Source organism: Halictus rubicundus, chromosome 1 (genome assembly GCF_050948215.1).
Source record: "Halictus rubicundus isolate RS-2024b chromosome 1, iyHalRubi1_principal, whole genome shotgun sequence".
In the NCBI taxonomy this organism is placed as follows: Eukaryota; Metazoa; Arthropoda; class Insecta; order Hymenoptera; family Halictidae; genus Halictus; species Halictus rubicundus.
Window position 1 is genome coordinate 16719378 of NC_135149.1, and position 14195 is coordinate 16733572.

General features: G+C 46.8%; 2 protein-coding genes across 2 annotated transcripts in view; one reads left to right on the forward strand and one right to left on the reverse strand.

Moving 5' to 3' along the window:
* The window catches only part of LOC143355637 (uncharacterized), a 97202-nt gene that overhangs the window by 26536 nt on the left and 56471 nt on the right, over positions 1 to 14195 (forward strand). Inside the window, exons 3-4 of the mRNA XM_076790654.1 lie at positions 3628 to 3727; positions 7735 to 7897. Of these exons, the coding sequence (XP_076646769.1) occupies positions 3628 to 3727; positions 7735 to 7897 (263 nt within the window). The remainder of the gene's footprint in view (positions 1 to 3627; positions 3728 to 7734; positions 7898 to 14195) is intronic.
* Positions 303 to 3207, reverse strand: LOC143361578 (uncharacterized). The gene is made up of 2 exons (XM_076801092.1): positions 2836 to 3207; positions 303 to 524 (listed from the first exon to the last, which is right to left on the reverse strand). Exons 1-2 carry the CDS (start codon positions 3205 to 3207, stop codon positions 303 to 305), a joined length of 594 nt encoding a protein of 197 aa, XP_076657207.1.

The window sequence follows — 14195 nt, forward strand, 5'->3', positions numbered from 1 at the left end:
GCGGCCACCGCCGCCGCCTGACGTACGACGAAATTCCGCGTCTGCTGCGCGCCGGGCCGATTGAAGCGTTTTTGTCGGTTTAGATATTCATGCTCGTCGCGAGCCGGCTTTCCTCGCATTATTTACCAGGGCCATCCTCGAAAAACAACAAAACCGGCTTCCACTAAACCGCCGGCATAGTTTCTCCCTGGAGTCAGCAGGTATTTCGGGCCTGGAAAATCGAGCAGGATATTTTTAAGGCGCGCTAAATTATTCAAACCAGAAGCTCACCTGTTATCTCCTTTCTCTGTTCCTTCGAACCGCTAGCCCCTAGGCCGGCGACATTTCACGGTCCTCTTCGACTCTTCCATAAAATTCCTCAGCAGTCCAAGGATCTCCATCTTCGCTTTGACTGCGAGCGGAGTCTCCAGCTTCCTCAGACACCGGGAAACGATCGTCAAGAACGACTCGTTCGAAGAGTCCGTCTCGCAAGTGTACGTGCCCGTCCCGGACAGTCCACGGATCCTGAACTCGTGGCAGCGTTCCTGTCGCGCGACAAGGAGCTGTGCGAGCTTCCCGGGAATGTAGGACTGGCGCAATTAACCCTTTCGTTCCAACGAGACTCCCGGCGGAATGGACTCCCTTCTGACTTGTCGACACGGCTCGGAAATTGTTATCACTGGCTGGCTGACTAGACGTTCGGATTTGATCGAGGCGCGTTTTTATCGCAGCCGTTATGCAGAGGCTACGCTGAATCGATATCTGTACCGAGTCGCGAGCTCCGTAGCTTGTTTGGAGCATTAAATAATTAATTCGAGACGCGATACCGCGCTACGAAAATTGGTCTGGGGACCGATCGCATATGCTTATCCTGCTAGACCCTTCATTCGTTTATGAATCAGCAATTCAGATGAATACACCCGCTACCAGAGTTACGCACACTAGACGATCGCGAGTTTCTATTATGTGTACCCATAAGTAATCAATTATTTGCAAAGAATTTGTTTTGCCTTTAGTTTGGTACCGATCGTTGAAGAGGAAACACGTATTCTTTTACAGTTTTCGATAAACCAGCCTGTGTTCAAAATATTCTAGAAAGTATAATTTTTCTTTACAACCCTGTAATAAAAGGAGGCACCTTGAGTCATATTTTGCTCTACGAACCCTGGATTTCTATAAGAGGGGTATTGACAATTTGCAGGAAAGATGGCAAACTGTCCTTGATAATGATGGGGATTATATAATAAATTAAGGAATAAAAACTTGAATTTACTACAAAGTTTGTTTCAAGATTTCGAAATAATTGATTACTTATGGGTCCAATCTAACGCAATTATCGTCAAAGATTCTGTAACTCCTCTGCATATTTTATAACAAGACGAGTTGTATTTGATCAAATGCTGTGAACGCTGGTAACGAACGTGTTAAGAGACCTAAATATTTCAGTTACCCCTCGAGCTATCCTAGAATTAGGATAGTCCTTTTGGAGCGATCACTTCGTATGAGATCTCGAACGAAAGGGTTAATTCGGGGCCGGTGCGATCGATAAACCTGTCGCGGGCCGGTGGACACGTCGCTGGCAGAGGGGATCCTGTGTCGTGGTTTTTCGTGGCACGAGCTGGAAGCGGTGACATCCAGTCTGACCGTTCGGCTCGCGGAGCTGGAATCGACGCAGGAGAACCGAGGACATGTCCCAGGCTGAGCCTTGACCTCCGGCAACGAGACCACCGGGGAGCTGATCGAATACATGGTGCCGGGAGCTGGGAAATGTCCCTCGCAGACTCTGTCCCTCCTCCTGAGGGTGCAGTCGGAGTGGTACCGATCCGAAGGATCCCGGCTGGGATCCCGGTCGTCCGTTTCCCTCGGATCAGCACCGGCTCGGCCGGCGTTCTACGGGCCGCGGGGAATCGGATTTAACGGCGGCCCATAAATTTCGTAGCTCGGGGGATAATAGCGCGGAAATTGCACGGAATAGGAAATCTATTTTTAAATATTTACGGGCGGGGCTTTGCGCGCCGCTTTTGTGCACGGGGCTCCGAGCCAAACGCGCTCGTACATCGCCGTTTCGGCGGCGCTACCGTTAAGCTAGCCACCCCCGAACATTCTGCCCTGTCTGCCGCGCGGCTGGATACGCTTTACGAGCTGCTCCATGTATCTGTGCGCCAACCCCGTTTCGACCGAACAGATTAGAAAACTGCACTAACTTCCGATCCAGCTAGCGAGAGCCGAGTCGACGCTCTGCGGCCGAAACGTTCGATTCGGGACGTTGATCGCGAAAAATGGGGGAACAGGAAGTTGCTGCTTCCTTGCACAGGCTCTGTTCTTAAACAGGATCGTCGAAATTTTTCTGGGAAAATCCCCCCGTGAAGGTACCGAATTCTTATAATCAATCGACTGTTTTAACCCCTTCCCGTGCCATTTAGCTCGACGAAATCCGGGCCCAAGCGGCAAGGGTGAACGCGCGGTAAACAGACCAAAGTGATGCACGAGAACAGTTGCAACGTTAGCCGAAATGTAAATACCTGTGATATAGTCATTTGTAAATCATTCCGCGAGTCTGAATCGTGATGTTTACGTTTGTGCCAAAATCTTCATCACGAGTCAGACCCGTTAACACTAAACCTACCAAGCACAAAACTCAAAAATTGAAACATCTTATAGAAGGGAGAAGATTGGATTTACTTAAACTTTGTACGATTTTCATGATAATATGTGCTTAAATGAAGAAGTCAATTCAATTGAAACAGAAAATCGGTCATTTTGACCGTGGTAGGTTTAGTGTTAAAGTACGGGAAAGGGGTTAAATCGTACACACCGATATCGGAGGAATTGTAAACGGGTAAAATCAATGCTCACTCGCAGTTCGACCGCCTCGTCATAGTCCAGATAGGGATAGAGGAATCGATGCAGGTCGTAGAACCAGGAGATCGACGGTTCATGACAGTTACAGCACAGTTCCTTGTCGAGGAGCCTCTTCAGCTCCTCCAGGTACAATCGACGCATCTCGCGAATCTTCAAGACAACCCCCACCACCGTTAATCCCGGCATCCCCATGGCCTCTTGGATCCTTTGATAAGCCCGATATCTGCGCTCGCTGTTCAAGTAGTGGCGGGCGTCCTTTTTCCACAGGCAGCTCGATTTTTTGTACAACGCCGCCAGCTGCCAGAAGTGATAGTCCATCCATTGTTCTTCCCTCGTGGCATCCCTTGCCTCAAAGCGCACGCTCATTTCGCGATCGACCCCCGCGTCGATCAGACTGTCATCGTTGTCCCCGAAAGCGACGTCTTATTACCCTCTTCTCGATGCATCTTCCGTGCGAGAGGTTAGCTGTCGAAACGTTTCATCGGCAATTTGCTGGACGACAGCACCCAGCGAAGGGTTGAAAGCTAGTTTGGGGCCGATGTCATCGTCGCTGCTGTCTTCGCAGAGAATTTTTGTCGTGATTAGGCGAACGCGCGGTGGTGGCGCACACGCGTCTTGATACCGGCCCGTTTCGTTTCGCGAATCGTGATTGTCGATAGCGGTGATAGCGACTCGAGTGGCAATTCAGAGCGATGCTTGACGTTTCCGGCGAATTTAGTTAGCCACGATTAAGAACTTGTGTGCACCGTGATATTTTGACTGTAACAGAACATTCGCGTTTTGCAGGTATACTCGCCGGTTTCTCAGATATACAGACCGTTTTTCTAGCGTGTATCTCGACGCTGCTGCCGCTGATCGTCGCGCTGGGAATTGCCTTCGGCGTCAGGTAAGAGATGAACAAGCTTACCTCATAGCTTCTACGTATGCGCCGCGGAAATTTCTTCCCTCGCTTGCATAGCTTCTTTCCAACGAATTCCTTTTTCCCGGAGCCGTTCCGCGCGAGGAAACGGCTGTTGCAATAATTTTCGCACGCTCTTTCTTAACCCCTAACTCCCGGCACTCCGTGAGACTTCCTGAATCCGCCGTCTAATTCCATGACGACTCGCTGTGATCGCTAGACCGCGGATCTTTATGCGAAATAAAAACTGTTTCTTATGATCTTAACAAGTAGCAAGTAACGTCCCGATATTTTCCGGTTCCTTTAATATTGTTCGAAGTAACACTCATTGATTTTTCTCGTAAACGCGTAATTCTAGCGGTCACCGAGATCAAGGAGGGCTCCGAATAAATAAATTAGTCTGCCACGAAATCCACCTCCTCGCAGTTAAAGGTTATCTCAGAATCAAGGGAAGTTTCCCCAGCCAGTAATATCAGAAATCTATTATTTATTTCGGGCGAAATACTCGGCGCCGAGTGGCACGCCAGCTGAAAGACAGGGCCGAGATTCGCCTAACCGCGCAAACGCCTCGGCAGACCGTTAAGTCAGCGAATAAGTTAACGGTACCGGGACAGTCGCGTTATAACTGCGAAACAGGACGACACGCACGCTGCAGCCTCGCGAAAGCGAAAGCCGGGACGTTGATTAATGAAGCAATTAAAGGTTTAGTCGGCCCTGGCGCGCGACTCGATCACTGTCGAACCTACTCGTGACAATGACGCCGTTCGCCGCGAATCCCCTGGATCGATTGCACCTTTCGATCGAGGCTATCATAATTTATTCGCAGCTGGCCCCTCGATCCGAGAACAAATATCCGACTCTTAAGGGAACGTGAAAAATGAATATTTATCGTACCGTTGCAAATGCCAACAATGCACGTTGAATGAACCACTCGTTTGCCAAATCGTTTAACCCGTCCGTTACCGTTCTACTTTACGTGACACGTCCGACGCGAGCAAGACTGCGGATTTCAATGCGCAATAGAAACGTGCAGGGCGAAGGAGCTACATAGACATTTATTTCTTTTGCTAATAATATTAACTCCGCTCTTATATTTCGTTCAGACATTTTTTATAATAAATGCATAAAATCTGCAGTCTACTCAGGCTGGTGAGAATCGTCGGAAGTAGCCGCTAGTCGATAAATCGCGGCGTCTCTCTGCAAAATCGCGGCAACCGTAGGCATGGATACAAAGGGGCGGGGATTCCTCGATCCCTTGATCCGTAGAAATTAACTCGGGCGTAAGTTCCGTTAATTCCAGCCTCCCGATAAAAAGTCCCAGCGTCCGGCGGCTCTCGGAAAATTTTCGCGGCGCCTGGTAATCCCGCGTTATTGCAGAAATTGCGGCGGCCGGGCTCAGGATTATGTCGGTTCATTCGGGAGAGGCGGCAAGAATTTATTCGATAGTTGTTCAACCGACGGCAGAACTGTGCGAAGTTATTCGTCAGGCTAGCGGCGGAGGGGGGGGGGTCTCGGGATTACAACGGGACGTTTCCCAGATTTCCCGGCGAAATAATTGGTGTCGTTGCTGCACGAACGTTCCGGCGCGACGCGGCACGGACGCGCGAATCCTCGCGCAGAAATTACTACTAATTAGAACGCGGTCGTGTCGCTGATTCGTTGAACATGCCGGCGCCGGGGACCGTGTCGCTAAGGGCCGATTCATTTTTTACTGTTTCAATCCCGCGACACCCCGAGGGATTACTCTTCTGGCTGGGGGGAAGTTCCTTTCGTCCCTTTGCCGTCTGGCTCCGTAGCGGAAAGGAAATTCTTTCAACCCTTTGCCGTGCAGACTCGTCGCTGGGATTTCACAGGGTATATGTGAAATATGCGGATCTTTGTGCAAACTAAAAATTACATCACACCGTATTTCTTCTTTTAATCATTTTAACAAATCCGAAGCAGTCTTAATATCTTGTAATGCTCGCATAGTTCACCCATTCCCGTGCCATTTAGCTCGACGAAATCCGGGCCCAAGCGGTAGGGGTCAACGCGCGGTAAACAGACTAGCCGGTAAACAATACTAGCCGAAATGCATGTAAATACCTGTGATATACAGTGACGAGCAAAAGTGTAAACACACTTCGCTAGGTTTACATAAAACGTGATAATACTACCTATTTTTCAATTGAATTACAAAGTGAATAGGATAAACAAAACGCAACAGTTTATTTTCGTTAATATTAACAATATACGGAATATTTATCGAAAATAGGGACTGAAGACAATTTTTACAGTTTTGCACTTTAATTGTGCTCGTAGAAATACAGCTTTAAATTAATATTTTGTCCATTTTCCTTTACTTTTTTGTACTACTTCTAGCCTGCGTGGCATACTATCTATTAAATTTTTAATAATTTCAAGGCTCAATGTTGTACAATTCTTGTTCTGTCCTTTTCCACAACTCATGAACTCCTGAAGGTGGATTGTTATATTTTGCTAGCCTTCTTTTCACAATTGACCACAAATTTTCGATTGGGTTCATATCTGGACTTTGTGCTGGCCACTTCATCACAGAAAACTTTTGATTTCCTAGCCAGTTTACTATCTTTGCAATATGCTTAGGGTCCCCGTCTTGTTGAAATACTACTTCATCTTCACCAAATTCAATAGAATTAACAACAGAAGGTAAATTATTTTGCAAAATATTTAAATAATGCTCTTTGCACATGATACCTTCTATCCGAACTAAGAGACCAACACCCTTATGAGTAAAACAACCCTAACACATAATTGAGCCACCCTCGAATTTCATAGTTTGTTTTATACTACTTGCTTGATTACTATTTTCGGATGAAGTCCAGTACCAAGACCTTCCATCAGATTCAAATCTATTAATTTTTGTTTCGTCAGACCATATAATTCTTTTCCAATCTTCTGTTCTCCACTCTTTGTATTGTATGAGCAAATTTTTTTCGTAGTTTAATATTTTTGTCTGAAAGAGCTGGTTTGCGTGTCTTTTCTTTCGCTTTTAACCCGATTCTTTTTAAGGAGCGGCGAATGGTTCATTCACTTGCATTTACTTCAACGTCTTGAGCCGCGATTTTTGGAGTTTTATGACTTTCAGACCGAAGACGATGTGCAATATCACGTGCAGCTCTGTCAGAAACAAGTTGCGGTCTACCGTTTCTTGAAGAAGTTGACACAACTACCATAGGTTTTCTTTATTCTTACAACCATCGTATGACTTACACCACATTTTACTGCAATTCTTTTATCTGCACTAAGTGGTTTCATCTTGACTTACGCGTGTCAACTAACTTTCAAATAGGAGAAAAACTGTGTAAACACCAGTCTAAACGTGTCTTACTACAGTTGGCTATCAGTGTTTGTTGACAATTTCATTTCCCTAGTATTTGTGTACTATCTTACCTGTTTCTGATGATACGTGCAAAACTGTAAACATTGCTTCAAATCCTTATGTTTGTAAAATATTGTATATATTGTTAATATTATCTAACATAAACTGTTATGTTTTGTTTATCACATTCACCATATAATTATTATTACCTAAGCTTTATCATTCAATTGAAAAATAGGTTGTATTATCACGTTTCATGTAAAACTAGCGAACTGTATTTACACTTTTGCTCGTCACTGTAGTCAGTTGTAAATCATTCCGCGAGTCTGACTCGTGATGTTTACGTTCGGGCGAAAATCTTCGTCACGAGTCAGACTCGTTAAAGCACGGGAAGGGGTGAAACATAAAATCCGCGGTCTAGTTGTAAGTGTAACAGTTGCACCTCTCTTTTGAGTTGAAATGTAGTTGCTATCAGTGTAATAAATACCAATTGTCGTCTTCTAAGAGATTGTTAGAGACAAAGAGGTTTTAATTGCAGTAACTGTGAAGCAGATTGTACGGCAAGGGGTTAGGGGTGGCGGATCGTTGTTTCTTTCGAAGTTCCGTGAACCAACGCCACCGTTCACGATAAATAACCCTTTCGTCTGTCTGCCAGGCACATGTGGAGGAAATATCGGAACAGACGGGACAGCTCGAGCGGATTGCCCTGGTACAGGAGCGTCTGCTCTCGAGACAATACCGCCGAGTCCTTGCATCATCGGCCACACTCCGGAAGCACAACCATACAATCTGCCACGAGGATCCTGTCTGCCCAAGACGTGAGTACAGTCTCGATATCGGAAATTAACTCTTTAATCACCTGGTTATTCTTTCAAGAACCAGGCCTGGGTTCTGAGCTCCGTGAACAATTGAACACGCCGTTGTAATTAGGAAAATATCGGAATTGACACCGAGAACAGTCGATGCTTATTTTACCGCATCGCTCAACTTAAAGCCACAAGCAGATGCGGAGGAAAAAATTGTGAAATTGGAAAGGGTGATGGGCAGTGGTGACGCGGGGTGTCGGAAAAATTAAGGCAGGGTTAGGAAGAGCCCGGGCTAGGAAATGGCGACGAGCGTCCCGATCGAAGTCGCGAGATACTCCGTAACGAGGAGGAGTAAAAACGTCCGGTGTCGTATGCATCACAATATAGCCCCGTTTATCCGAACTATGAGTTCGCATAATAACGTTTAGCGTTAAGCGGTTCGTATAAACGAGTTTCTATTGTAATTTCCATTGCATCTGAGGGGGAGGAAGCGCGAGTAGACGAGGCAAGATGATCGGAGAGGTTAGAGGACGAGGAGAGGAGCGTCGTTTTCGTATGGCCGTCAGGGTTTAGGTCAGTGAACACGTATCTCCGGGAGGCGTGTCCCTGACGCGTTCGGAAATCGATTTCCCGTCGATAATTCGGTGGCGGCCAATGTTAATTCTGACCGGGCGAGAACGCGGGGAATAAAATACGCTCGGCCCGCTCGAAAATCGGTCGGTCGCGCGTCTTCAGGCGTGGAAAACGGAATTCTCGCGCCCCAGTTGCTGCCTGGCCGCGAGCGAGCGGCTCGTTGTGATTTCGCGCTCTTCTAACCCGATCCCGAGTTACGACAAAACTAGCCTCTATTTCGCTTTCGTTTTTGGCGGGGACGCGGGCTGCAACTGCGACAAATGCACCGTTAAATCGACCAAGGTCTCGGACGAGGCGCCGACACCTGAAAAGGGGGCGGACGCCGAAGAAAAAGTTAGCATCGCTCCTGGAAATCCGCTTACTCCCCGCTTAGCAGAATTCCGGCCCCGCCTTGCGAGCATCGCAGCTGCACTCGCGCGTTCTTAATCCTCGTCGCGAATCAAAACTCGCTTTCCCCGCTTCTCCCTCCCACACCCGAGGGAGAGGAACACCGTCCAGGGAGTTACTTTCGCGCTGGACGTCGCGAAAGTGGCAAAGTTGCTCGCGCGAGAACCCGAAACGTCGGCGCCGTGGCTAACGAAGAGGAGCCAGTCGTCGGGGCGTGTTGCGTTCCGGAAACACCCCGGTAAAAAGATAATGGACAACCCCCTGGAATCGGTTGTCCGACGAATGGACGCGACACGCTGCAACAATGCACCCTCTACACTGTTTTTCCATTATGCGGCATTACCCGCCGCGACGGCCAACGGGGACATTTTTAGCTTTTATTTCGGCCGAGCTTCCAACCGACGCGGATTCGTTTTTATTCTTCGTCTGGCTTATTCATCGATCGTAACCGGCCTCCCCCAGACCGTCGCCGAGAAAGAGAGGCAGAGAGAAAGAGAGAGAGAGAGAGAGACTCCTGCAGTTACCTCGAAATCCCTTCCGGTTTGTCCTTATTATTCCGGTTGAACGTGCGCGGGGAACCGACGCGATTATGCCAGAACTTTCCGCGGCCACGCAATTATCCTTGATTTAGCTCGCGGCCTCCTATCTCTAAGAAAACACTCGTCTCTGGGAAAGGGGTTGCTTTCCGGCCGGGGAAATCCTGGGGGTGAGGACGCCCTGTCTGCCTCCCCGACTCTTCTTAAACAATTTTCAGACCCTACCGATTCATCCTTTTGACGCTATTGGTGGAACATGCTCTAGGAAATTTATAGTTGGACGATGAGAATAGAAAACGATAGAATATGAAAAAGCATTCGTGGGTGCAAAAGACAGTTTTTAAAGTCTGGCTAGGATACCTCAAATCTCTTATTACGAATTCGGGCGCGTTTACAGCGTCTCTATATATGTCGCTAAGGCCTGGATGATATACGTCGCGGGGTAGGTATACCCCGCCGAGGAGTGTAAACATAGCACGACTCGGGTATGTCTCTTAGGCGATATACGACGCTGTAAAGACCCAAGTTGTTGACATATATCGAGAATTCGCAGTATTTCTTTGTTATTCACCGAAACGGTCACTCTATTCAAATGGGATTTTTAAACGATACAGATTTCATGAAGGAACTAGGGTAAAGCACCCCATTACTGTGCCTATATTAATTACACTTATTTTTAAAGAATATTGAAAAAGAGATATATAACATCTATATTAACTAATATTAATGACAAAATGTAATATTCATTGTGCTTTAAGAAGAAGTATAATTAATATACGCACAGTAATTGGTACCCCTGCAGTAATTGGGTCCCTTACCCTATTCTAGATCTTGCAAGTACCATAACTAGAAGGGACTTCACATTAGTTGACTGCAAAGTATTGTTAGTAGACTGCAGATCTGTATACAAAATAAAAATTGTCTTCATCTATTGTGAGAAATAGGAGCCAAGTGAAAAGTACTTTACTAATTTTATTACGCCGGCATTTCGAAATATTCTTAATCGTTTCACTGGTTGAACTTGTACCTATTTTTATCATAACCGCATAAAATCTGCAGTCTAATCATACGAAACCCACGAACCACGCTCATTTCCGTTTACGGCCGACAGCTCCTGAAATATTCGGCAAATAAATTTCCCAGGTCCATCTCTGAAGGCCGATAAAAAGGTGAAGGAAGACAAAACAAGACGAAACAGTTTCGCGAGCTCCGGCGCCCTACTAAAAGCTTTATTAACGTAATTTGGTAGCTTTACCGTGGGAGGCGCGTAAAAATCAGACTGCGCCCCCGAGTGCAGCGGTTTCGTCTACCGCCTCGTCCGGCTGGTTGCCGTATCTCAGGCGCTGTTCATTCCACCAGATGGGAGCGTTGTCCCCGTTCTCTCTCGTCACAGTTTTACAACGGCGCGAGGGGCGCGCGCGGACCTTTGTTACAAAGAGCACAGCCACTCTATTCTGAAAACAACGATGTTCGCAAATTTACTTATAGCAAATGGGATCCCTGGAAAGCGTGACGAGCATAGCTCGCGACGCGTCCCCGCGAGATCGATGAACACGCCTAAGGGTGCGGTTACGCCGCGATTTTCGATGATGGCCAACGCGTATCCTTTCGCTTGTTTCGATGCTTTTAATGCCTTTGAGCCGTTTACACGTCGGTGCATTCGGTCGGATGGCTCGGTTGCATAGAGAGGATTGAAACTCGCATCCAATAGTGCAAGCACCTGTGAGCTTGCAAAATATTGTCAAAGTTTAATCAATCCGGGGACGTGGTTTTCGATATTTGTGAAAAAAAAAACTGATTGCTTCCATTCTCTGATCTGATCGAAGAGGACACCAGTCTGGTCTTTGAAGCTTCCTGCAAATCATGGATCGTTCGTGTTCGATGGCGTACATAGGCTTTTCAATTAATTTTGATATTGTCGTGCAGGCAGGCAATTGTTTCGTCCGTCTCGATGCGACGAAGCCGCCTGCATCAAGGTCGATGCATACCTCACAGGCCAGGCCGGCGGACAAAATATTAGAAACCTGATTTTGTATCCAGTAGACAAGCCGGCCGCTCCTAAACGCTAGATACAAAACCGGGGTTGTAATATTTTGTCCGCCGGCCTGACCTGTGAGGTCGGCCCTTAGTTGTCTCGCGAACGGTTCGATCTTGGTAAAAGCGCCTCGAAACGAGTGAAAACGTCCAGCGTAACCGCAGCCTAACGCTGTCGAGAGAAAGACAGCGTGGCATCATCGTTCTGCGGTTCGTTGGAAATTCCGTGTCTGTTCGGAATCGAACAGGGTAGCGTGGCCGGGTATCGGGCACGGATCGAACGCGAGTGCGAAAGCGAGAGGAGCGAGAGCTGCGAGATCGGAAGCGGAATCCGGCGGCGACTGCAGGCTCGATTTTAAACGGCGAGCGTGTCGCTCGGTTCGGTTCGGCTCCGAAGCTGCTAGCCTCGACTCGGCCGGCCCGCTGTTCCTGCATCGACTTCGAGCCGAACAATGTAGGTCAAACGAGCGACTTGCAGGCACGGGCCTCGCGTCGCTGAACACCCGGCTCGGAGTTCAACTTTACGACCGCGTTCCGCCCTTTTACGATGACTTTTCATGCCCACTACGCTCCCCTGCCCCGCCGCCGTTGCCGTCCCCCCGCGATTTTAAACATTCATGCCCGCATCCCCCCCGCCCCGTTTTTCAAATTTCTCGCTTTTTTCCCCCGACGCGCGACGGCTCGGACTTTGAATCTCGGCCGTCTAACCCGGGAAATCTCTGTTCGCCGTTGAAAATTGTGGCAGTGGCGTGGTCCTTTTTATCGCGAAAAAAAGGGAACCGGCAATTACTCACGAGGCGTGCGTGTGTGACTGCCTGGGAACGGTCGGTCGAGTTATCGGTCTGCTCGATCGTACTACTCCGGGACGAAATAATCTTCCGTTTCCTTATTTATTCGCCATTGGTATCGCGACAAATAAATGTTTCATAAACGCGTGTGTACGCTCGCCGGGACACGGCTCGCCGGCACCGTTCCGCTTGTATTAGCATAATTGCCGATCGCGGACGAGCTATTCGCGATCGCGCCGCGCGCAACCTGGTGAACAGTCGGTGCGCGCTGCACACTGCACTGCACGGCTCGCGTATGCATAATAGACACGGCGACAGCAGCGCGTGAGCTACATCGTTTCGGATCGTTATTTATTCACCTTTCATTTTCTGCTCGTGCGTGTTCGCTCGCGATCGGTAAATTACCCGGTTAATGGGTTAAACACTCGCAGCGACACTCGAAAACTAGGCCTCGATCGCTGCTTCGTGAAAGAGAGAGAGAGATCCTCGCAGGTCGATAAATGACATTTCGATTGAAAAATGTTCTAAACGCTGAAAGAAAAACAGGGCAACTCGACGAGGGAACTTTGATCGTCGTCGAACGGCTCTGCAAGTAAATGTTAGGGGAACGGCACACAATGCGTGCACTCGTTGCTACCGTGAGTGACGTAGAACGCTCGTTAAACGCTCCTCCTGGAAGCACAACCGGGACGATTGCGCTTGATGATGCCAGATAAAATCGCTGGGATAAGACACTGTTGCATCTGTTATTATTCTATCCGATTTTGAACCTACCTGCCGTGTTCAACTCTCTTTAGGACACGCTAAATAATACGCCGCTTTTATTCCCCTTTTAATCAGCCTCGCGTGTGCATTATTGCCGGCCTGCGGATGCTCATGCAAATTCTATTGTATTTTTAATTTCACCGCTGTTTGAAAAGCTTTACAACCTGCGAACGCACAAAGATCCACAATCTTTACGGGTTAAAACTGTTTTAACCCGTTGGGGTCGAATTTCCTAGTTAAAATTAAAATGTTCAGGACGAATATGTAAATTTCGGGCCCAATTATCAGGATTACAACTTCTTTTCCTCCCAGTCAATGTCTTTCTTGCAATATTTTTACCATTGCGATCAGAAAAATCCGAAGGAAACTATAAACGTTTTCTTCAGCCAGACTTTCTGTTGACAAATCGTATTGAAGAACCATCAGATGATTCACTGTTTTCCACATCCACATTGTTATTAGTCTCACTCATCTTGATTATAACGGTATAACACTAGAACTACCGAACCAGTCAAAATGACTGGTGGATGATTTCTTCTTTCACGATTACTGAAACTATGAAAACGTTTTCACGAGAAACGTTTGAATATATCTCTTCGTATGAAATGAGCAATGAAATCGTATGAAATGAGCAATGAAATCGTATGAAACCTAAGCAAATTCAATCTTGCTGTTATTATAAAGGGATAAGTCTAAGTCACGTTTAGGGCTCGGTAGTTCTAGTGATAATATTTATTTCTTTAAAACCACCGACAAATTGAAATAATTGCTTACAATAATTTAATCCCAAATACGATCTGAAAAGTGATGTTGAAAAGTATACAGTAGAAGTTAAAACATACCCAATTAAACTTTATTCTTAATAATAATTAATTTGACTTCACAAGTACTTGATCCTGCGGCAATTAGACTGTGACTGACTAATTTATTTTACTTTAATTCTGATAAGTCGGCACTAAAAAATTTACCGTTATCATTCAGCGCTTGCTAGTGCATTTGAGTTGCATTATTGCAACGATTTACAGTAGAGTACGGAGTTAATCAAAATGGCCTCTGAAATAAATTATTTATTATTCAATGGCCAAAAGAATTTTGTCGTGTAATCGTGTTAATCTTTATTATTCAGGAAAGTTATTATAAATATAAAAGGTTATGATTATACCAAGT

Excerpts from the sequence above, each read along its gene's own strand:
- LOC143361578 (XM_076801092.1), bottom strand. The coding sequence starts at position 3,207 with ATGAGCGTGCGCTTTGAGGCAAGGGATGCCACGAGGGAAGAACAATGG. Across the intron at positions 525-2,835 it reads ACGAGGCGGTCGAACTGCGA|GAACGCTGCCACGAGTTCAG; the intron begins GTGAGCATTGAT and ends GTCGCGCGACAG.